General features: G+C 46.6%; 1 protein-coding gene across 1 annotated transcript in view; it reads left to right on the forward strand.

Annotated features, from left to right (window-relative positions):
* Nucleotides 1-24,325, forward strand: part of adgrv1 (adhesion G protein-coupled receptor V1) — a 159,069-nt gene that overhangs the window by 101,790 nt on the left and 32,954 nt on the right. Inside the window, exons 84-85 of the mRNA XM_064296515.1 lie at nt 17,815-17,931; nt 22,508-22,686. Coding sequence (XP_064152585.1) covers nt 17,815-17,931; nt 22,508-22,686 — 296 coding nt within the window. The remainder of the gene's footprint in view (nt 1-17,814; nt 17,932-22,507; nt 22,687-24,325) is intronic.

Consider the following 24,325-nt stretch of genomic DNA (forward strand, 5'->3'; position numbering starts at 1 on the left):
CGGACCGGGGGCGCAGTTCCCTGGCCGCTTTTCAGGGGAGGGCGGTTGGGTTTGCGTCTCTTATTCGTCTGTGAGTCCCCCGTCGGATCTGTGCGGCTTTTGTTGTTCCCGCCTCTTAAGTCCACTGCGATCAGGCGGCTGAGCGGCGGGCTTAGCCGAGGGGACCCTTTTTTTCCACCCCCCAAATTCCTGCGCGAATTTGCTATACGCGCGAATGCGGACGCGCGTTCCGGGGGGGGGAACCGCGTCGCCTTGGGTCACGTGATCTTCCCCTACTCCGTCCGCAAGACGCGACGAATTTCGTCAGCGAGGTCCTGTGAATGGATTACGCTTTAAAATGGTGTTGAAACAAGCGGGTGATCAGCTTTGCGTATCGTGTCGGTTCCTGACCAGTTCTGCATTGACTGGGGACAGGCGTAGCTTCTGGTTTTTACTACCCGGGTGTACTGGATTCTGATAATGCAGATTCAGAGTATGCTGTTGGTAATAGAAGGGAGTATGACGAAACGCCCTATTTTGCCTATGATGAATACTTGCTCCTAGACACACACACACGCGCACACACACACGCGCAAACACACGCATGAACCTTTTCTGTGCCTTTTTAGGTATGTCTCAAGCCCCTAGTCCTTATGAACCATTGGCCCGAGATCAGCTCCAGACCACACGCAACCTGCCTTTCCTTGGCCTTCCTGAAAGAAAGTTTGTCCTTCGGCGGCGAAAATCCTGGCGGTGCCGTATGCTCGACGGCGCGGAACAATCCAGAGCAATAACCGTGGCGGGCGGGAATGTCTCTGGAAGAGAGAAACGTCGAGAAACTTCAAAATTTTCTCTACCCCTCCACCTCCTCCCTGCCCCCGTTCAGGAGGCTCTCCGTGACTCGAAGGTAGTTTCTGTGGATGAAACGGGTTGAAAAGTAACCCCAGTGACCGGCCATATTGCCCCTTCCCGGCAGAGCTGTCCAGCGCCCACGTTTGTTCCCTTTGCCCAGCCCGTGTTGGATTCAGATTCAGGTTCGAGTACATCCAGAATGGGCATACGCTCTTAACTGGGCGAATACAAAATGGCGGCGGGTCGTGAGAGAGTTTTGTGGCGAGAAGGGGCAGACGTCAGTCCGTGTTTTTGTTCTGGGAACACGAACGCATGGCGAATCCCGATTGGCTGTCGGCGAAGGCTAACGCTCGGGCCGGGGACAAAGAAGCGAGGGGGCTGAGGTCTTGACGTCAGAGGCCCCCCCGTTTGGGGAGCCTGTTCCTGCGGAGGTCAGGGCAGCGTGTAAGAACGCTGAGAGCGAGCCATGGCCCATGTCCACCCCGCAGGGACAGCTGGTCACCCCCCGCATCCCACAAGCGTGTCAAACAGCTGAGGGAAGAGTTCAGCATCCAAGAGGACAAAATAAACATTTATCTACTTTTTTTCTTTCTCTCTCTCTCTCTCTCAGTATTTTTGCCACGGATGAATGAGAGCTTCGATCTGTTACAGAGGTGAAATGGGGAGCCGGTTTATTTAATACAAACAAACAAATCCAAAAGTCGTGTTATTTCTGGCCTGGCTTTACTGGGCTGTGTGATGGTGTGCTGTTTTCACCTCACCGCGGAGGTCAGCCCTCACTGAGACAAAAGTGTGAGAGGCCTCGTAAACAGAGCGTGTGTATTTTAGTATCACGAGTGGCAAATAATTAATGTCCTTCTGTGAATCAGTGACAGTAACAAATTAAGCTACTTTCATAGGATGGTGATGGATGCATGGAGCTCGCTGGGTTTCATTTGAATAGGGGGACAGGCCCTGCCCACCCCAGGAGAGAATCACATCGACGCGGTTCGGTCACCGTCCCCTGGGGCAAGACACGCTGTGTGTGTTTGTGTGCTTGTGTGTGTGTGTGTGTGTGTGTGTGTGTGCTGCTGTGTGTGTTTGTGTGCTTGTGTGTGCGTGTGAGAGTGTGTACGTGCGTGTGCGTTTGCCTTTCTGTGTGTGTGTGTGCGCACATGCGAGTATTTCTTTACTCTGAACAGGGAGAGTCTGTGCGTGTATGTGTGTGTGTATTAGTCTGCGCATGTGAGTATTTCTTTGCTCTGAATAGAGAGAGTGTGTTTGTGTGGGTATTTGTGTGTGTGTGTGTGAGAGAGAGTGTGTGTGTGTGTGTGTGTGTGTATTTCCTTGAACAGAGAGAGATGCAGTGCAGCGTTTCCTCAGGCAGGTCTCCTGAGGAGGATCCAGTATCAGCCGCTCACCTTCACCGCTCACCTTCCCTCACAGGAAGCCGCCGTGAAACCCATCCCTCCGTATCTCTGAGGGGGCCGGCCGTTCGCCCCCTCAGAAAGGGGCCCCGGAGGCCTGGCGACCCTGGGCCGCTGGCCCTGCCTGCCTGGGGCCCGCCGTCTGGCGGTTCAGCGCCCGGCCCTTCCCTGCCGTCGCTCTCCGGCGAGCCGCGGAGGGGGAAAAATGAAAAATGGCCTTGTTTCTATTTCCCGCTCCGCTCAATTAGTCTGCCACGTCCGGCGCGGGGAGCCGGCCTGAATTTTTAATGCCGTAAGATTAGAGAGAGGGGCTGCCGTCTCCCGCGTGTCCGGTTTGCCGCAAACACCGACCGCGGCTGTCTCGAAAGCACGCGCGATGCCGGCTTGGCGTGTTACTGCCATGTTACACGAGCCTCGACACCGATAGATGTCCGGCAGAACCTCTTCTGACTGCCATGAAGGCGAATATCAAATTCAGCTGCAGAAAATGGATATTTAGAGAAGAAATCTGTCAAGCTGGTTCTTCGTGAGCTGGTGATTGGAGAGCATGATTTATTTTATTCCAAGTTTACAGTACCTTTGTTGTTTGTGTGTTTCCGTGTGTGTGCGTACATGCGTGCTGGAGGGTGTATACTTGCATGTGTGTGAGTGTGTCTGTGTGTATGTGTGGGTGTGTGTGTGTGTTTCCATGTGTGTGCATTAATGTGTGCAGGAGGAAGTATACTTGCATGTGTGTGAGTGTGTCTGTGTGTATGTGTGCTTGTGTGTGTGGGTGTGTGTGTGTGTTTCCATGTGTGTGCACAAATGTGTGCAGGAGGAAGTATACTTGCATGGGTGTGAGTGTGTCTGTGTGTGTATATGTGCCTGTGCGTGTCCGCTTGCGTGTGTGTGAATTGTGATTGAAGCAGTTCCTTCCCTTTTTGGCAAGGGTGGCGGGCAGGGGCGTGTCGGGGGTGTGACTTGAGGGTAGGGAGTTGTAAGATGCTGTCTTCTTAGTGGTCAGAAGGCATGTGGGGTGAGGGTGGAGGTCAAGCCTCCTTCATGCTCGCTCACGGGCCTACAAAAACGGCACAAGTGCACGTTATCACAACATAGGGAAAGAGAGAGAGAGAGGGGGACTGCATTTTTGTGCTTGGGGGCTGATCCTTATGTAAACTATGTATTTTATTCTACGTATGACTTGCCTAAAAATTATCTTGTTGTGCAAATAAAGCTATTTTGTATTTGAAAGGGACAGAAAGAGAGCTGTCATAGAGAGCTGAGATACAGAGATAGACCAATATAAAGAGAACAGACATAAAGAGACCGACGGAAAGAAAGACAAAACAGAAATATAGATGGAGCGACAGATGTAAAAGGAAATGAAGAAATGTAAACTCTGTTAAAATGGGAGGATGGACCAAGAGAGAAAGAGACAGAGAGATTGAAGAAGATAGGTGCAGACAGATATTCAGCAGGCCCTCTCATAAACACAACCCAAATACTCTCTGTAATGTCCAACACTGCTTCCTCCATTTTTCTCCCAAATCCGGTCTCTCGCATGCCAGAGGTGAAAAGTCCCAGAGGTCGGAAAGTAAAAGTTTTGCCGTGCCATTCTTCCACCAATCAACTCAGCCAGCTGATTTCACTGATTAGTTCTACCTCCAGGGTGAATAATTGTGCTAGTTAGCAAATCCAGGTGATTTGGAACAAAACGCTGAAACTCTGTCAAACGCTGATCCACAAACAGGCCATTATTCAGTAAGCTGCCGCAGACTCCAGCGTGGATGCATTTCCCTCAGGTCAGATGATGTTACACCATAAATTGGTCTGAAGGTCAGCTTTTCGCGCCCTTTGGTTTCGGATAACAACGTGTGCTCAGGCCCTCACAAGTTTGTGTGCTCGTCTGCTCACCTGAGGGTTAAACTTTGCTTTATTTGATCCCAAACAAGGCCGTGTCACCAGTGGCCTATTTTTAGATCGGCTCAATGTTTAGCCGACCAATAGGTGCCAACTCAAAACTGACCCAGGTTGGGAACTTGTCAGCCTTGAACTTTTCCTTGGTTTCCAAAAAAAGGATTGGCAAACAGCGGCAGCAATGGAGTCAGACTTTGACATCATTATTTACCCATGGACCACGCACCAGCATTGTCAGTTCCCGCCAAGAGCGGGACCGGTCTTGAGGCAGCTGTGGCTCCGGCGGCCATCTTTGTTTACGACTGCGGCATGACCGCTTTTGAGTTTCAGAGACAAAGGCTCTTGTCTGCTTCTGTGCGCTGTTGATGAATGGCTGTTTTGTTCAATTGTGCAATCCTCAGTTCTGTTCCTCCTTTCTACATCTCAGCATGAAATGCATTTTTTAAACACGCAGCCTCCTAAAATGCTATCAGGCCCCAAAAAACAGACAAATATAATGTAATTATTTTTTTTTTTCTAGCACCATTTACAAACAGAATGTCAAATAGCACTTCACAATGGACTTTTTCCAAAGAGAATGAAAACAACATAAACCCCCCATGGACCAATATGGGAATATTGTTTTCATGCATTTTTTCCCATAATCCCACACATTATACCTGTGGCACAAGTGGCTAAAATGCTCACAGAGGGCTCAGCACCCTGACATTGTTAGCTGACACATGCTCTATATTCTCCTCATGGGTAAACCACGGCAACAAGGTTAGCATCAAATAAGTGTGTTGTGCGGAATCTGACTCTGAAGCCTTCCCTTATAGCCTTATGGCCTAGTGAAGGCCCCTGTGAGCTGTCCTGGGTGCACCCAGGCCACAGAGCGATGTGGGTTCAGTTTCTCAGGCTAAAATGGACGGGAGGCAGTGGTACAGCGTTGAACCCCAGTCGACCCCGATTGTTGTCCTGCCCTCCAGCGTGGCACTGCTGTCGCCCTGCCAAAACCTCTCGACCCTGCCAAGCACCCGGACCCGTGGACTGCATAGTTTATTTTGGACCCAGGGCAAGCGTCAGTGCCAGTTCATCCGAATATTTTTATCAGGATCTCCTGGCATGCAGGTTCTGTTTAACTTTCGTGAAACCAGAAATCGATGATGATACCTTCTCCCACATGCCACAATCATCCCGCGATCACAGCAAAGCTGTGCTTAACAAACAACCTTATTAAAGCATACTCTTTATGTTACCATTTTAAGTATTAAGCAAACGAAAAGAAAACAAGATCTAAAAATGGCTTTTCATTTCAGGTATTTTGGCTGCATGGTCAGAATTAGTCATGCAGAGAACAAAAATATCACTAACTAATAGGGCACAGAAATGTCTTTGCAGAAAATTAACCCTTTAAGATGTGAGATCATAAATATGTGATTAGAATGTTCTTAACTGGACGTTCTAACTCTGATGTAACTATCACTTCTGGTAATTGAAAGCAACGTTCTAGAACACTGACTTAGAATTTTGAAAAAACATTCCAAAAAACCTACTCTTCAAAGGGTTAAGGGTGATCAGCCAACATTGTGGACGTCACCCATCCTTTTGGTTACAGTTCTAAGCCCACAGGGCTGACCAGAACAGACAGTAGAAAACCCAATCTTGAAATTTCCACAAACTGGGTTGCGAAGCGTAAAAGCGGTTTGGGATCACAAGGTGTGCGGGTGTCGTTCAAGATTTTTTATTTTGGCACAGGATCGGGTAAGGGTTGATTCGCTGCTGTGCCATCCACCAACATTGTTTTGCTCCTGGGGCTTTTGGACCCCCCAGGGATGAATCCTGCCAAAACGTTGCCAGTCTCAAGGCCTCACGGGGTTACCATGACAACAGACTAAAGGGCAGAGCCCTCCGTGTTTACGGACACACGCAGGCAGGCGTGTGCGCTGTTGAGTTATATACACCCAGTTTGCTTTCTGTTTTAATATGCAAGTTATTTTTACACAAGCTTTAACACAATTTTTACATAGCGGGGTACACATACTGGTATTCATATAAGAAATTACATGTAACAATTTGAACATGAGAGTGGCCACACGTATGCACAAGATACAAAGGAAATTATTTGTGTATTTATAGTATACAAAACTACACAAATGATATAACAGGCTGTGCGAGCCAGTGATTCGAGTGAATTCGCTGACGTGCAGGTTAACTCAATAGCTGTGAACAGCTGAGAGTGAATCCACTTTTACAGTGGTTTTGTGTCGGTGGCACAGCCTGGCCAGTTGGGGTCAGTCTTTGCCCACGGCCTCCCTGCGAATGAAAAATGCAATCCTGATGAAAGCTCGCAAACCGCTGATCGGTACTCTCCCATGATCCCTTCCTTGCGGTCTTGTGCGAAATCCCATTGAGGACCGTCTTGTCTTTCTCCGAGCCGTTCAGAAATCGCTCGGCGTTAGCGCCGTTTCTTCCCCAACGTCAAACAAGCGCGATCAGCCGGCCGGGTTTCGCTATTCCTCTGTCCCGCGGAACGGGTCCATTGGGCTGTTTGATTTTCCCGTTTCCAGTGACCTTCCCGGGAAGATTAAAGGACCCCGGGCCGCGTTTCGGCGGTTTTGGGACGACGGAGCGGCCGTTAAAAAGAGGCGGGCCCGTTTTGCCGGGAGATTCTAAAATGCGACGCGCGAGGGCGCGTAGCGGAGAGAGCCTTTGAACCGTTCAGGTGAAGACGGCCGCATGTGGGAGAGCGCAGTACACCGTCTTTGGCTGACGGAGTTCGGCCGAGGCTTGCAGGAAAGGGTTGACATTTGAACCAGACGCAGTCGGCTCCGATATCGATTTTCTCATCGATGCTCCGTTGAACCTCAGTGATCACAGTCCCCTTGGAGCCCTCTCTATCTGCTCCTTGCTCCACCAGAGAGACGTTCAGAACTCGAGTTTGTCAATTACGTCGAATCAGGAGGCTATTTTGTGCCCCCAAAAAAAGCCCTTAAATCAAATTGTAACGTTATGCAATTTCGTGGGAAGACCCAGTAGGAGTTCGGCCAAAAACGGTGTGATGTAAGCGCATGACATAATCAGTCTATTCAGGAGCTGGGCTCGTCTGATTTGAGCCAATCCAGTTTTGCCACAATTCAGGAAAGAGCCTGAATGTCAGATTGGTTGAGATGGAATACGGCCTGCCAAAATCATTCTCAAAACATTTTATTCTATACTAATTATAGTTCATAAATGAAGAGCTATTCAGGTCTGTTTTGAGTCCAGTCATAAAGTGCAGTGTGCTGTTTCATGAACAAAGTAAGGCTAATGTTTGTCATTTTTTTAAAATGCCACTCTCAACAATTCTCCCAACAAATTGATATTCGCGGAAATTATGTTGAAAGGAACAAATACATAGCACTTCAATTAGTCCATCAATGTCAGCATCTTGCAGCTGGAAACCACAACTCATTATGTCAGAGTCAAGCCGTTGTTTACCATCCTCCTCTTCTCTGTTTGTCGCCAACGTGCTGCCGTTCTTGGCACCTATGACCTCATCGTGTGACATCATCGCCGCAGCCCTCCTCGCCACCTGGGCCCAGAGCGGCAGCTAGATGTGACACAGAGAAATTAGCGGTAATTAAACCTCTCCGTATTTGCAGCGCCTCTGTGAATGGGGGTGGGGGGGGTGGGGGGGGGGGGAAGAGCTGCTGGCACTGAGGAGGGATGTGTAATGGGGTGCTGCCCCCAATATTTGTCAAACAGTGGAAAAAACATGCTGGGCCAGTAAACATGTGCTGTCGGGTAGAGAAACCCACAGGGTCCTGAAGCATAGACAAAAGCAGTTTGCATGAATACATACGGGCATGGATGAGTCCTTAGGAAACAGTATGCTGGGATGGTACCACTGCTTAGGGGGCTGAGGGAGCTGGAAGGTACATTATCATCACAGTACGCCTGCAGATTATAATTTTGTGATCCGGCTAAAATCTCCAGGTTGGACAGACCTATTGTCGGGCTAAACCGTTGAAGCGCAGTCTAGGTGTATTTAGCTTGAGCAGCATCAAAAGCTTGCCTCCTTACGCAAGTGGGTAGCGAGACTTTCGGCGAGCTTCTGCAAAGCAGGAAAAAGTAACTGTTGCTGTTCGTGTGGGTGGTTTGGCTTCATCCATTATGTTTTGAGAACGTGCAAATTGACGATGTCATTTTGTCACTTGTACTTTTATGATGTTTAGCACAACGCCGACTTCTTTTGTCTTATGAACGGATCGTGTGCATGAGTTTATTGAAAACCCTTGTGTGAGCATACATAAATGCGTCTGTCTTATATATTTACATACGGGTTAAGGTGCACTCAGATTTGCGCAGTTATTTTGTTTCCCTTGCGTGCATGGCAACCATGGGCGTTGTAAATGCTAGCGCTGTGTACAGTAGAAGAGATGTGGGCGGCTAGGGGAAAGCCTAAAGCGCGGCAGACTGTGTGCTTTCTCTCAGGAAGAGGGCTCAAGCGGGCCTGCATGTCACACCTCCCACGGGCCTTTCAGTAAGCCCGGACCAGCCTGCACGCCTCTCCTTCAGCAAGAGCCGAAACCTCCCCCTGAGCAGGGCACACACACGCTCACACGTACACATACACACACATACACACACACACGTACACACGCATACCCACACACACGCGCACACAAACATACCACACACACACCGCACTATACAGTCACACAATAACCACACGCAATACACACACAGTACACACATGAACACACACACACACACGTACACACATACACACTCACACACGCACACTCGCACATGCACACACACAATGGATTTCTAGAACGCTGACTTAGAATTCTGAAAAAATATTCCAAAAAACCCTCCTCTTCGAGGGGTTTTAAATAAGAGCAGCGTGTAGCTGCGGTCTCTGTACAGCCAGGTAATGAGGACTCATTAATCCGCTGCTGAGGGACGAATACGCTCAGGTGCGTTGCGTAAGAGACCCGTGCAGGTATAAAAACGAACACGCACGCACACGGAGGCCTGACTTCGGTCTCCCCAGACAATGCAAGTGCCTTGCGCTCGCACGCCACCGGGCCTACGAGCCGCCGGACCTGCAGCTAAGCACGATGATGTCACCACAGGCAGCGGAATGCGGCTGCCGTTCGAGAGCGAAATGCGATCGCCGGGTGTTTGTTTGGCGACGGGGGGGGGACCTCTGGGAAGACGTGGGGGGTGGGGGGGGGGTGTCGCTACCAGGAACCACGCTGCAGTGCGCTGACCTGTCAGCAGCTTGTTATTAAAAATAATTCCAACCCTTTTTTTTTTTTTAATCGCACCCCCTCCCCTCGCCAGCTGGTCACTGCAGTGGCTGGCTGGGTATTAAAATGTTGGTGGGTTGATAACTGGAGAAGCAAACAGGAGAAAACAGGAAAGTGATTTTAGCCTCTGATAAGTGTACTGTACTGTCTATACAGCGTTTATGTCATCATTAGCCTCATTTCCTGCACGCATTAGCCTACACCACCGCTAATTAGCAGTGTAGCGTCTTAATCAGACCGCACTCTTCAGACCAGTCATTTCATTAGGGAAATGTGAACAGTGATTAAGATGCGGACTAGCCTGTTTCCGTTATCGCGCCCCACCGCGTGACTCCACCTAACGTTGCGGTGCGGCGGCGGCTACGGGAGCCATCCCGCTGACCTGGGGCCGCCGTCCTCCGCCATGGGCCGCACAGGGTGGCGGACGCAGGCAGGGAGCGGGTCAGACCAGGGGCCTAGCCGTAGCGCTGCTTTTCAGACAGACTCCCCCCCCCCCCCCAGCAGCCAGCCCCAGCGAAAATAAAAGGGGAAAAGCCCACGAAAGCGGGAGGCCCACGAAAGTCAGCCGACGTCAGCGATCGCCTCGGACCAGGGCCTCACCGAGCGGGCCCTCGCCAGGCTCGCCGATCGCCGTTCGTCACCGAGAAACCTTTTCATCGGTCATTTTCACTTCTGTCTCTCCTGAGTCGACGTTTTTTTTACCGTTCTCTATCTTTTTCCCGATTCATTTTTGTAGGTTTCTTGTTTCTTTTTCTTTCCTTTTTTTGGTTGGTTCCCTGTCGGGCTGGTTGATTTAGCGCGGGGACGGGCCGGAGACCAAGCACCCCGGCGGGAGCGATTGCGAGGAAAGGAGCGCGCTTCTCGGCTCGCCCCCGGCTCGTTCCGAACAGGAAAAACAGCTGCGGAGAGGACTGCGATGCTGCTGAGGCTGGAACTATCTAGTTCAGACCGGTAGCTGTTAGCAGAGGAAGGCGGGGAGAGAGGTGGGGGTGGGGGATAAGTATTTCTGATGGTAGTCTGGCTCCTTTATTCAGAACAGAGCTGCAGAATGTCTGGCAGACGCGTCCACTCCCACTGATGTAATCCTTGCCTGTTCTATTATTGGAACAATTATACGCTCCCTTCTGTCAGTATCATCAATTATATTGTTCTTATTGCACGGAAGGGCAAACATATATCAGTAAGCTCTATTTGACAACTAAGCCTTCGAATCACTAAACTAAAACATATGTGCCTTTATGTTACCTTAAGAATGGTGTCATTTTTAACTTGAGGAAATAATGCCATAGTGTTGTATAGTGGTTAGGGATCTGCCTCTCCTGGGGTACTGCCACTATACCCTTGAGGAATAGTATTTAAGGTCTCTTCTGTTCGCATATAGCTGTATAAACGGATGATTTGTAAAACAAAGTCACTCTGGATGAGCGTGACTCTTAGAGTCTCCGAATGTCACTGCCATACAATCTGTTTGAAATAAGCTGATGTGCTTGTTATTGGTTGAGGCCTGCAGTTATATTTCCCAGTTACATCAGTCATTTTGTAAAAAGGATATGTGGATATTGTACTGTTATGCTTTTTAAACACGCTCTCTATGTATTTCTTTTCCCTTAGAAATACTCGGGTCTTACATTAGAGGGAGATGTTTTCTTTAAGATTTCTTCAAGGAAACACATATTGCTTGTGGCTCTGATAAGAGCAGTATATATTTGCTTTACAGTTTTTTAATCAGTATCGCAACAAAAGCTTTTACAGTGGCTTCAAAAACAGATTACAAGCATGAAATCAGGGTTCCTTGGGCATTGTTCTGCACCGGGCCAGAATAACAACTCAACAATGTAACCAAGCGCGATCGGGACAAAGGGACGACGCTGATTGGGCAGCCCCTTGATGGCTCGCCCAATGAAAAGCCTTGAACCGAACGCCCTGACCTTGGATCCTGATGATAAACACATGCAGCAGTCCACAGAGGCACGGCCAGACAAGCAAGTTTAATGTCTTTCCTGTAAATCAGGATCGCGGCGGAAGCCTCAAGATAGCCAAAGAGGCGTTGACGCTAACATTGCGCCATTATCTGGTGGGCATGTCCGTTAGACATGTCTTGTGTGTACTTTCAAAGTTGCGCACACCCTTAAAAAAAGTTGTAGAATCTGCAGATGCAGTTATTAAAATATTTAAATTCAAAAGTGCATCATTCGAGACTGTAAGAGGGAAGAATAATTTGCAGTAAGTGTGACATAAACTTGCTTGAGCGTTGTTGTGACTATAACTTCCAGAATACATTGCTTTTCAAAATGTTCCTGTACCTTGTGTCATTTCCTGTCAGCTGAAGTACAGTACATGGACAACTTGGCAGTTAATTTGCTGAAGGTTCAATCCCTCTCCTCTTCTCACAGCGGTTCCCAAACTTGGCTCTGGAGACCCACTGCGTTTGCTTTTGTTTGTTGCATCCAGTCTCTTAATCATTCAAGGTTGGCGCAAATTTGTTTAAGCTCTACTATATAAAAAAACTTAATATTTTCCTTTAAATTCTTGCAACACTTTGGCAGCCTTGGTGAGGGACCTTTATCAGGCCTTGATCACTACTATGAAGCTATAACAGTCAACCCAATGATTTCAAGGAAAGAGAAACCATTGCTCCTGAAGTTTTTTCCAGGTATGAATATCTGCACCATGATAGTTTACTGTCATCCTACAGCTCGTATTCGGATTTGTTTTGTTTATGTGACCTTTGTGCTGCAGGATTCCATTTCCAGTTTCATTTGCAGTTTGTAAATGATTAAAAAAATAATAAAGCCTGTTTCCTGGTGTGTGCCATGAGCTGTAGAGTTTATCGCAGTGTTTATCTCTGCTGAACATTTATGACTTCTTGTAAGTCAGTTGCTTTATTTTAAAAAAACATCCTGGCAGGCATTTGACATCCTGTTCTTGCCAATCCTCCTAAAGTATACCTGCACTGGTAGGGGAGGGTAGGGGGGGCGGGGGTTAGAGCAAGTTGGTGGGGCATGACAATGTCGGGGGAAGGGGGGGTGCACAGACACATCACTGGTAATAAGTGAAGCTTCGGCGGGAGTGGGGGAAGGAGGAGGGTGTTTATATAGCAGCACCTGACTCCTTTAACCCCCTCCGCCTTACCTCTGATGGTAAAACCTGCCGAGCCAACCCGCTGCCATCCGCCGTGCTCAGAATACGCCCACTTCAGTGTTCCAGGCAAGTTAAAAAGAGATTGGCTCCGTGCCGCGCCCGTCCCGTACTGTGCGTTTCCTTTCCCCACACATCGCCTGCAGTGCGCGTGTCTGCATTAACGGGGACCGGGGGGGGGGGGGGGGGTTTAGTCTCTGCGTTGCTAGGATGTATGGCCAAGAATCCAGACAGAGTCCAGGAACTTATTTTTATCCTCTATTTCTTCAGTCTAAACAGGACAGGCTGCTCCTAGCAAGGTGTTAAATTAGGTTTTAGAGCTTTTTTTTATTTTTTATTTAAGAATACATTACTGTGCAGAGGGGGGCAAGCTCAGAGGCACCCTCAAATATTCTGGAAAACAGAGGCCTTCTTCTAAAGAAAGTGATGTGTTTACCTAGCACACAATGTTGTTGTGCAGTGCTTCATGCTGCACTGAATTTGTGTCATTTCTATTTTTTGGTCTTTTTTGAGGGGGGTGGAAGGAAGAAACCAATTTCTTCCCTCTCACAGGTGCTGAGTTGTTTTTCCTCTCGGAATAACAGTGCTCACTGGGGAGTCTGTTTGCTCTAAATATCAGAGTTGTCATTTTGTTCATTATCTCACTGTTTGCTGTGAAACCTAATTAGAATGGAGGTAGTTATTATCAAGACAGCACCTGATCTTAGTTTTACTTGGGACTAGACAGTCACTGTATGGTTTTGTGAGCCTCACAGTAGTCTAACTGTTGTTCACTAATTCCGGTATCTAGTGTGAGGTTTACTGTTTACTTAAAATTAAATGTTAAAATTCTGTAAAAGTGATTTACATACCTAGTTTGCTTGTTGAAACACTGTTCTGCCTTAAAAGTTTCACATGCGCACGGAGACAGGGCTCTCATTGGTCAGAATGTCCTCGCTCTGATTGGTCGATCTGGGTGTTCTGAGACGCGAATGAAGTGGCTGCCCCCGGGGGGTTGAAGGGTGAACAAAGACTCACCTTATGACAGTGCCTCGGGATGGGGGTAGAGGGCAGATGGACAGGGGCGTCTGGATGCCTCCCCGTAGTCACAACCACGCATTAATGAGACAACGTCGGCCCCACACCTAACCGACTATTGAAGGGCCGGCCCACTGGCCTATCTGCCAGCTGTTTTAGAGCTCCGTTGCTTTGTATTCATACGCGCACATACTCACACAACTCCTAAGGGCCATTTGTAAACTGGAAAACAACAGGGCCAGAGGGTTGGCGTGGGAAACAAAGATCTCACAGCGGTTCTTAATTATCCTGACCTGACAGCGCTTCGCAAGTAGGCAGGTTAGCTGAACGCTGCTATCCTCTCCATGCCTTTCTTCAGCTTTGCTGCTATGCAAGTGCTTTGGATTTTTTTTTTTGAAGTGATTGGAACGGACACACGCAGAGCCTTGCTCAGCTGAAACCCAGGAATCCAGGTTGCCCGTCACACATGTGATCAATAGACCGGCTCTGGGAACGTCTGTGGTTTTGAAGAGGGCGCCAGGACATGCTCTTCCAGTTGAAAATACTAATATCTGATTGGTTGGTGTCTAAAGAAATATGGAAAAGACTTTCAGACTGACCTGAGATCAAAACAAACACTGTCACAATGCAAAGTTTGAGTTCGTAGAGTTAACTCTGTTCAAGCATTATTCTTTTGTCATACTTCTCTCTTCTCGGTTACAAATAACAATGTATGTGTTTTAAAAAGTAGACATACATTGAAAACATTCTCAGCTGTATCATTTGTATTTGTATATGTTTACAACTGAGAAGTTCCTGTTCTTTATTTGCCCTTGATTGTCCTTCAGAAAAAATATTTCAGTGGCTAGCAGGTTATTACCCAGAATGCATGTGAACACCAGAGGTGGTATGATGCCTTTTCAGTAGTTTGTCATGACTAAGAGATTGTTTATACCCTTGGCTGCACCACAGTTTTCTCTGCCAAATTACCCTAACCAGGAAGTCACATATCCCAGCAGCCGCCTGGCCGGGGAAACGTTCCAAGGCATCTCTGCTCTCCCGTCTGTCTCTAGGGCCGATTTTTTTCCTCAGACTTCAAAGGATGTGGATATAAAATATATTCTTTAACCCAATCTTTTTAAATGGCAGGAAAACTGAAACGCAACAGTCTACATTCCACATCTAATTTATTTGGAAACACTTTTTGTCGTTTTGACCACAAATCATTTTATGATTGTTTAGGGAGGAAAGATAATATTTTTTCTACCTCTGCGCAGGCTCTCAGTGTACAGTAAGTGTCTAACTGCACATGCTGCGATTTCCGTTTCAGCAGATGAACAAAAATGGCCGACGAGGGGCACCAAAATGGAAAACTGCAAGGTATCAGCGGTTGCAGCTGGCTTGCGGTTTCCGACGGTAATCCCGGCCCTCTGGAATTTAGCGCATTTAGCTTCAGCCATAAATATGGAGGCTTTTTCCTCTGTTTAGGAAGGCTCCTTCTGTCGCAGCTCCCATTTCACCATGGTTTGTGACAAATTTTTCCCCTGACTGACATGTTTCCTGTAAGGTTTCCTTTAAAATGGCACTTCTAGATGACAGTTAACCTCAGTGTGTTTCTGTATCTTTAAAATGGGCAGCAGTGTAGTATAATGAGTAAGGAGCTGGTCTTGTAACCTAAAGATCAGAAAGGTACTTAACCTGCATTGCTTCAGTAAATATCCAGCTGTATAATTGGAATGCAATTGCAATGTAAATGCTGTGAAAAAAAGTTGTTTGCTCTGGATAAGAGTGTTTGCTAAAGGCCTGTCATGTGATGTAAAACATGCGTGTCCAATCTTATTCAAAAAGGGCTGATTTGGGTGCCGGTTTTTGTTATACTACAACACTTGATTCAGTCATAGTCTTCAATCAAGACCTTGATAATTAAGTGCTGAGCTAGAACAGAAACCTGCACGCACATAAGACTGGATACTGATGCTTTTTTTAATACATCATTTCCATTTGGGCTAGGCTATCATATTTGTAGGGATCAGAGTTATGTAGGATAAGGCTTTAGCAATATAGCCAAAACAAATGCATGCGCCCCTCTCATTCCAGCAAGGTTCAGGTCCCAGAAAGGTAGGTGATTACTGGCCTGCAAGATCAAAGTGAACAGGTTGTGGTCACTGCGTGGTCAGCAAACACAATAGGATTTTTTATTCAAGGTTTTTCTGTGGTTCTAAAAATCCACCTTGTTGCGGCTGGCCCTTCTTTACACGGCTAAATATTTCGGAAGCCAGGATATAAAGGTGGCGATAATAAAATTAATTTATGTGGAAGCGCTTTGAAGATTCAACAGTATTTAGTCTGTGCAGAAGCTCACTAATGGAGCAGGACCAAAGGAGTCCTCTCCACATGACAGTAAAGGAACATCGTTGCTTTAGTGAGACGTTGCTGTTCAGGCCGCACAGTTAACACTGTGTTTTGAAACAGCTTCTGCCACAGCGATTCTGCAGGCGAAATGGTGCCTGGGGGTCTGCGTCTTGATTGAGTCTTTGATGTCAGCCTAATAGCCCAGGCTGTTTGTATCAAAGGGACAATGCTCCGTGTTTCAGCAGAAAAAGTATTCCAAATCTGAAAGGAAGCGGCTGTCTGTACTCGATGTTCGAAATGGTTCCTGTCGGTACATTATGGACCCAAACACTGGGCTGCTTACCCCTAAACACAGACTGCTGCTCATGCACCTAAAGTTCCAGCAGCTAGTTAAGTTTTTTAATTAAAAAAAAATGTTGTTATATCAAATATTTTTGTCCTTTTCAGCGGTAGCTCTATTTACGTCATGGAAAAAGAAAAAAATCAGTTATGGGTACATGGTGTGAGCTTGAAAAAAGAACTGTAATTTACCATGCTGTATTGTTATGCACTTGGTGTGCCTCCTCAGAAACTGCTTGGTCAATTTAACAATGGTGTGATCTTTGCATTTATCAATTATCTTTGCTGGATGTTTAAAATGTTATTATTCCCAACAGGAGTCACAAAATTACTGTTTACTTGCTGACAATGGCAGTTTACAGTACTGCCACAACAAACTTGACGATGTTTACAGAACACCACGCGAGCATGTCATTATCGCACAGCAGTTTGTACACTACACTTGTGGGATGAAGTCGTAATTGCATTGCAAGTGAGCATGTCTAAAGCTGAAACTATGGTGGTGCATGATGGGGGATGTAGTTCAGTGGTGTGGTGCAGAGAAAACAGGAAGAGAAGTGTGGGTATTTATCCGGCAGGCATTCAGCTATAGCTTTTACCCCCACTATCTCTCTCTCTCTCTCCGTTTAGTTGAATGTTCTCATGCTTTATTAGCATGCGAGACAGTGTTGCCAAAGCAGCTCTGGTTTAGGTATGAGCAGGCCAGGGGATGACTCACAGTTGGATGAGCAGGGAGAGGGTGGCCGAGTGTGGGCAAACGTGACAGCGGCCAGCACTCGGCTTAATGAGAGAGTCGATGACAGAGAGGGAGAGAAGTGCAGAGCTGGCCACGGTCCTTAGGCTTGGGCCCAGGGGGAGCTGACCAGTGACACCGCAATGTCTCCCCCCAGGACCTGGCGAAGGTTCCCCCTGCCCTGACCCACTCTCAGGGGGGGCGGCTAGCGCTGACCTTTGTTATGCAATAGGGCGCCAACAGCCCTGAGCTGCTCTCCCAGGAGGCAATAAATGTTCCGATCAGGGAGAGTGAGATCCTGGCAGCCACTTGAGCCCCGGCAAGGTTCTTTAGTAAATCTTACATACCTCCTCTCTCCCCCTTTTTAGCCTGACTGCCCAATGCACGCTGTGTCCTTGGAGTTGTCCTCTCGACTGCATCAGAGGCCTCTGTTTACTGTAGAGTTCACATCCTCCTGAGTTAGGATTTACTTGGGTTTCTTGTTTTTTAAATGCAGTTTTTCTATATTGTGATATGACACAGTAACACACGTCCGCACACACGTTCATACACAAATATACACACGTGTGCTCACATATACGCATATACATATGAACACACACACATGGGTGCACACAAATATGCACATGCACATAATCGCACACAAATATGCACACGCACAAACACACACATATGCACACACACACACACACACATATGCACACACACACACACACGCACGCACGCTCATTGGCGTTTCTCAGGATTGGGGGCAGTGTGCTGGGGGCGAACCGACAGGCGCGCGCACGCGGACCTCGCTCATCCGTCGGGCTCCACTGACGCGTCTCCCCTCCCGTTTCGGCAGATCTGCTTCCTGGTGTCAACGTTCCGCGGCAGGCTTCTTTCGGACGACAGCTGCGCCGCCCTGGGCCTCTTCTCCCACTACTTCCACCTCAGCCAGTTCACCTGGATGCTCCTGCAGGTAAGCCACGGGAAACAGGAAGTGCGGGGGCCGTGGCTCGCACCCTCAGGTCTCTGGGAAAGTATGAGTTGTCACGCTTTCAGAGCTAGCCAAGGCAGCACGCCATCAGTTCCTTCTGTGGCAAGTTCATTCACTAAAGGAGGAACTTGAGTGATTTTGGTCTTGGACTTTGTTATTGACCAAAATTGCCAGGTTTAGATGCAACCTTTATTTTGGAGACACCTCCTAAACCTCCAAAAAACCGGTTCTGTTGCCTAGCACCACTGTGTTTGCCTGCGCTGTAATTTCAGCAAGATTTCAAGATTGTTACAAATAGAGGGGAAGCTGAGCTACATTAGCATCTGGACCAGAGGTTTGGAGGACTCATAACAGCAAACTGAATCTTGCCTGGCAGTTAAGGGACTGTGGAGGCTCCCATTCCCTGCTGCGTTCTCACGTCAGTCGGTTGGGATTTTCTCTCATTCTTTTTCCGGGCTGAAGGGCTCAGGACAGGAGACGCAATGATTTCTCTCTCTCCGGCCCTGAGCCGCAGGAGGGTGACAAATATAAAAATGCCACAAGCACATGCCTTTATTAGGGGTTTCTGAAAGGACCCAGAGAAAAAAAATGTCTTCAGTTTTTTTTCCCCAAGAAAGCACAAGACAGATATCTTTCTGCAGAAAAGGAGTGAAAGAGATATAAATAGAAAGAGATGAAATAAACAAAAAATCTGAAGTTTCCAGAAATTAATCTGTTTAATGAAAGCAGTCGGTGTAGTGTAGCTCTTAAAGAGAATACGAGCTAAATACAGGCCTTTTTTTTCAGGTATTTTTTCATTACTTTTTCAAAACTACATTTTCCAACCAGCAAACAATCTGCAAAGTGCTGTTATGGTATAGGAGTTCACATGCTTTTCCCTTCTCAGTGGGGAACAAAGGCTGAGTTTTCAGGCACAACCCTGCTTGTTCTGTGGTTAGCACATACCAGCAAGTGGAGTTGTGGGTAGCTTGTGGTACAGGGTCACCAATCAGATGACCTCATATGTGTGTGCATTTAGGTTGGGGCTTTTCCCAGTTTTTTTTTGTAACCAACTCAACTTAGAAAATTGTGCTAACTGCAGATTATAAGGAAACGTAAGATTGAACCTTCCTGATTGGCTGAGGAGATTCTAGTTCTGATTCCTGAATGGGGTTTCGACACAGAAAGGTACTGTAAATCTGAACTAAGAAAGATCGGTTTAAACCTCCTGGCTGCAAACACCTACTCTGAGCTTGAGCTGGCAAAGCACAGTATGTCCTCTTACCACGGTGCATTCTGGGGGAAAAAATTCTGGAGAAAAATGGATTGAGCTTAATATAAATAATACACCCTCTCAGTGTCAAGAATGTACTGTACGAAGAAAAGTAATGATACGAACAGTTCCTGCTACCTGGGAATTAGTCATGCCTTAAGGCATGTTTTTTGACCAGGTCTCCTGTGCAAAGACGCAGTGATGTATCTCCGGAAGTGGAGAAAAACGTAAAAGCTGAACTAAGCTACTAAGGCTCAGTTATAACATGCACTTAATCAAATGGCATGTATGCAAAACAGCTGACAAACAGAGGGTTGAAAAGGTCACATGTTTATCTAATTTAAAGAAATAAGGAGTTCTGTCTTCTGATGGTAGAATGCGTCCGACCCTGAACATCAAGGTTTCTACAGCCTTTCTGTCCAGCAAAAAGGCATTAGTCATGCAACCTGCGGGGAAAACAGACATTGCCAGGCAGCTCACAAGATATTTTGTGTCTGTAACAAAGGCAGTTCGTACAGTTTCCGGAAGTAGCTCCAGCTGACATGTATTTTTCATTTCTTTTTTCGTGCAAACATCCTTTTTCGGAGAAGGCGAACAGCTGCACATTTGCAAGAAGGGATAAATGGAAAGACCTGTGAATTGTCAGATCACAAATCAAGTCTGGGACGAAACGCGAATAACAAAGAGGGGCTTGTGGAGTGAAAGGACGCCAGTGTGTAAAATCTACGCGATTAAAGGCCAGGAAAAGTCATGAGTCGACAACAGTGGCCCACATTTGCACCGAGGAGACAGTGAGAGATATTCAGTAGAGGTGACCTCACACAACAAGAGGTACTGAATGGTCATATGAAATAACCCTGGAGTAACACTGGGGTCCTTCAACAGTGCTTCTAGAAGATTCTAAAATAACTCTTTCCATTGTGCGCTTTGTAGGTTTTATCGCAATAGAACAAGGCAAGTTTTTTTTTTTTTTTTTTTTTAAATGAAGGATTTTTCCAGAAAAATAAATAAATAGTTGGCAAAGTTTTTATTTTGCTCCACTCCCAGAATCGGAAATGTTTGTACTGGTTTCTCATTTGAGTGTTTTGTCACTATGGTGTGGGAGTGGGGTGTGGGGTTACTTAGAGACAGTTTTTCACCGATAATGTAGATTCTTTAAATGTCAGCCAAAACACAAATATAATTCTCATAATCATGATAATCTTTTCTTTTATACTCTCTCCTGTCTCTTCAGAAGAAAGAGCAATATGTTTTGTCATCTTATATAACACTTTTTTATGTAACTTACGGAGAGGACCGGGGTGATCTACGTGTTTTCACACACATTTTTCTTTTCTAAAATTCTTGTTAAGATGAAGGCTCACGTCCAGCCTGGCTGACCCCTTCTCCGTCACCTCCCGTAAATCCCTGGCACAGCTCGTCCCATGCCTCCGAATTACCCCCCTACCACCACCCCCACAAACCCCTCCTGGTGATATAACCGGCAGTACTCAGGAAATTGCTGCGAAACCGACTCCATATACTCCCACCAATGTTAGCCGAAGGCTAATCCAGTGTGTCAGCACTTCTGATCATATGAAATAAGGCTTAGACGGGTTTAGCTGATCTGAGAGGACGTGTCCAAATGTGGGACGTGAACCAAAGCACACCTGGCTTAGGACCCTTGATATTTTAAACCCTGACCTCAGAACCCCCCTCCCCCCCCCGCTTCCAATGACCTCTTTCCTCAGGCACGGATGGTTTTCCAACCCTGGGTTTAAGTCATACTCTCTGTGACGTAGAAGCAAGAAATTAGAGAATGCTGTTTATACGCTGAACAAATAATCTTTCTTGGCATTCACGTTTTTTCTTGTTTTTTTACCATTAGCTTGAGTACACAAAGTAAACTAGTCACGCATAATTATTAAACTGCAAAAATACATTGTTACCCATGCAAATGTTTGGTTAAACTTTGGACAATAAGAGTTCAACAATAAATAAAAAAACTTGTAAAGGTAGTTTGTAGGTCATGAACATTAAGGAGTTCTTGTATCCTGTAAAAGCCGATAACACATGGAATTAATTGCCCTGTTTTCCAGAGGAAGAGAGTAAATGGTGATTCGCAATGGAAAGTATTTGTGTCCCAAAAGGAAAACAGACATATGGCTAAAGCTTTCAGTGGTACTCAGTTTCAGATTTCAGTCAGAATTTCCTTGGTTGACAGTTCTCTCTCATTTTTGCTCGGTCTCTCTCTCCCTCTCTCTCTCTCTCTGTCTCACTTTCTCTGACACACACACAAACACACATATTCACTGCCACACTCTCTCACACACACACACACTCCAACACACTCACACACATACACACATGCACTGTCCCTTTCTGTTCCTCTTGAACGCACATTGCTGATCTGTAAGATAACGTTGACTGCAATCTAAGGGGTGGGGGCTATTGATCCTGGAAAAGGCCCTTGCTCCGGTGGGTAGCGGGTTTCTCCTAAGTGGCCGGACAGCGGGCGCCAGCTATCCTTTTTGCCGTACCTGCGCTGACACCGTAGAATCCCACCGCTGGTTCCATCAGGACCCCGGCTAACCAATCAGATCATAGGATTCTCGCTGGAGCGCTGCCAGCATCCTGCTAATGAAATCAGAGCCAGGAGTCTGCATCGAAGACACCACGGGTCTTCTGCTAGTCAGCGTGCCTGCTTCCAAATATTGCATCACAGCTTAGGGCAGGGCCCCATCCACAAGCACTCCCCCTCACCTTTATAATAGGCCCATAATCCTGTTACGTAGAGATCATTGATATTGAAGGTTAAGCCACCGGTGCACCTTTTAAGGAATAATAATGATGCAGAGATACCTGTTTCAGTCAGAACTGATGCTGTATCGAGGGAACCATGGCTTGTAAGCGAGCGGGCCTTTTGGACGCATGCTCTTCTGTAAAATATTAATGATGGACTGCGATTATAGCGTGCCTTTTATCCTCTCAAATTGCCCTACACTGAAGGGGGTATACTCACTGCAACTGCCTCCAGGGTGTAGTGATTTTGCCCTAAAACACTCATCCACATCACGTTACTTGGTGCGGACTGGTAGGAAATTATTGAGCCAACTGAACAGGGGAATGATCATATACATTATAACTGGGGAATGATTTTATACATAATAACTGGGGAATGGTTATATACGTTATAATTGGGGAATGGTTATATACGTCATAACTGGTGAATGATTATATGCATCATGCCTCCCTCTCCCTCTGACAGGGTGGGGTCAGTTTCCTCAGTCACTTCTTTAACCCCTCCTCCTGTCCCTCGCCCCCCAGGCGGTTAACTTCTGGCAGGTGCTGGTGATGAACGACGAACACACGGAGAGGCGGTACCTGCTCTACATCCTGCTGAGCTGGGGCCTGCCTGCCCTGGTCATCATCGTCCTGGTCATCGTCCTGCTCGGGGGCTACGACTGGAAGATCCACAGCGTCTACAACCTGGTGAACGGAGACGTGTGAGTACCCCCGAAAACCACCCCCGCTCGTTCCCATCTCCGACGGGATCTCAACTCTTCCCTCCCAGTCACCACCACCCCCCCCCCCCCAAAAAAAAAACAACCAATCAACATCATGAGTGTTTTTTTGTTAGGTCCTTTATGAATTTCTCAGTGAACTCAGAACTCATGTTGGGGTCAAGTCTAGAAGATAACCATAATGGAACAGTACCTTTGTTTTTGTCTTTTGTTTCTTTTGGTTCCATATGAATGGTTCAATACAATCATAACTACACATTTAATGTGCACTTACAGTACTTTTAATTAGTCCTGCAACGTCATAGTTATTTTAATGAGCCCTACAACGAGCTGACTGCTTCTTTAGCACACTGCGATGTTTATGTAGTTTCTGTATTGATCTCACAGACTCCGTGATGGTTTTTTATCTCGTGTAATTATTTCTGCATATAATCTCAATGGAAAGGATGAATACTTAGTTTCTTTTCAGTTTGTGGTTCCTTATCAATCGGACAGCAGCCCATAATTCCATGTGCGGGTTAGGATTTGTCAGTCAGTTACTGAACCATCATTCTCTGCTCCGATGCTTTTCTGGTTGGTTAAACGAAAATGCTTCACTGTGGTACACTCCCCACATGCCAGCACTCGTTCTCACTGGAAAAGGATGATCCTTTTTCTTAAAAAACATTCCGTGTCACATTAAAGTCACCGTTTAAAAATATCCCGCCCTGAGGCGGAGTGCTGTTTTTGGGGCAGTTGACTCCAGGTGCGCCCTCACCGAGGCATTTATAGCGCCCTGGAAAGTGTAAGGATGAGGTCATTCATACAGTAGCTACTGTTGACACATTCGCTCGGGAACAGTTTTTAAGTTGACATTTGGGGCGGGGGGAAGGGGGCGCGGGGGAGGGACTTCCTTCCTGAGGTAACCGAAAATCCGTTCCCCGCCGGACCGCCCCCGCGGTTTCGGTTTCCGGGGGTTCGGGCGTGGGTGCTCGCACGTCTCCTCAAAATTGCGCTCGGGAAACGGCCCAGTTCCCGTTTGATTCAGCACTCACTCAAAGGCAAACACAGAGCTTCGTGGACTTACACAACAGGCCTCTGTTACAGATGTTAAGTGGAAACATTTATGCAAGGGCTAATGCTAAAATAGGGTCCACCTTTACAACATGTGGTAACTGCCAAAATATATGTGTAATAATACTCTTCTAATTATTTTATATATCATTCCTTCATTACATTAGTAAATTAAATACAAATACTTATGTCAGTACATTTTTATTTTCATTTAAAAAAAATCTTACTCTAATACTTTTTTGTACACCGTTTTATCAGTGTACATACATTTAGAATGTGGCAAAATATATTGTGTATTTTTATATTATGAAGATTACATAAATTATCATTCTGTACTTAACATGCTATATTGTTTGCACAGCCCAGTGATTTTAGTGCTTTAATTAATGAGAAGTTCTAATTAAGCTTTTTCTGAATTATAAACATAAAACATTGAGAAATATCCAGAAGCTCTTTCTTCACATTAATTCTTCCAGCATGATCAATTTCCACACTGTCTGTCAGTGTTTCACAGGTGTAGGCTGTAACCTGGTAACAGGTGCAAAGACACACAGGATTATGAGTTGTT

This window comes from Anguilla rostrata, chromosome 10 (genome assembly GCF_018555375.3).
Source record: "Anguilla rostrata isolate EN2019 chromosome 10, ASM1855537v3, whole genome shotgun sequence".
Taxonomy (NCBI): Eukaryota; Metazoa; Chordata; class Actinopteri; order Anguilliformes; family Anguillidae; genus Anguilla; species Anguilla rostrata.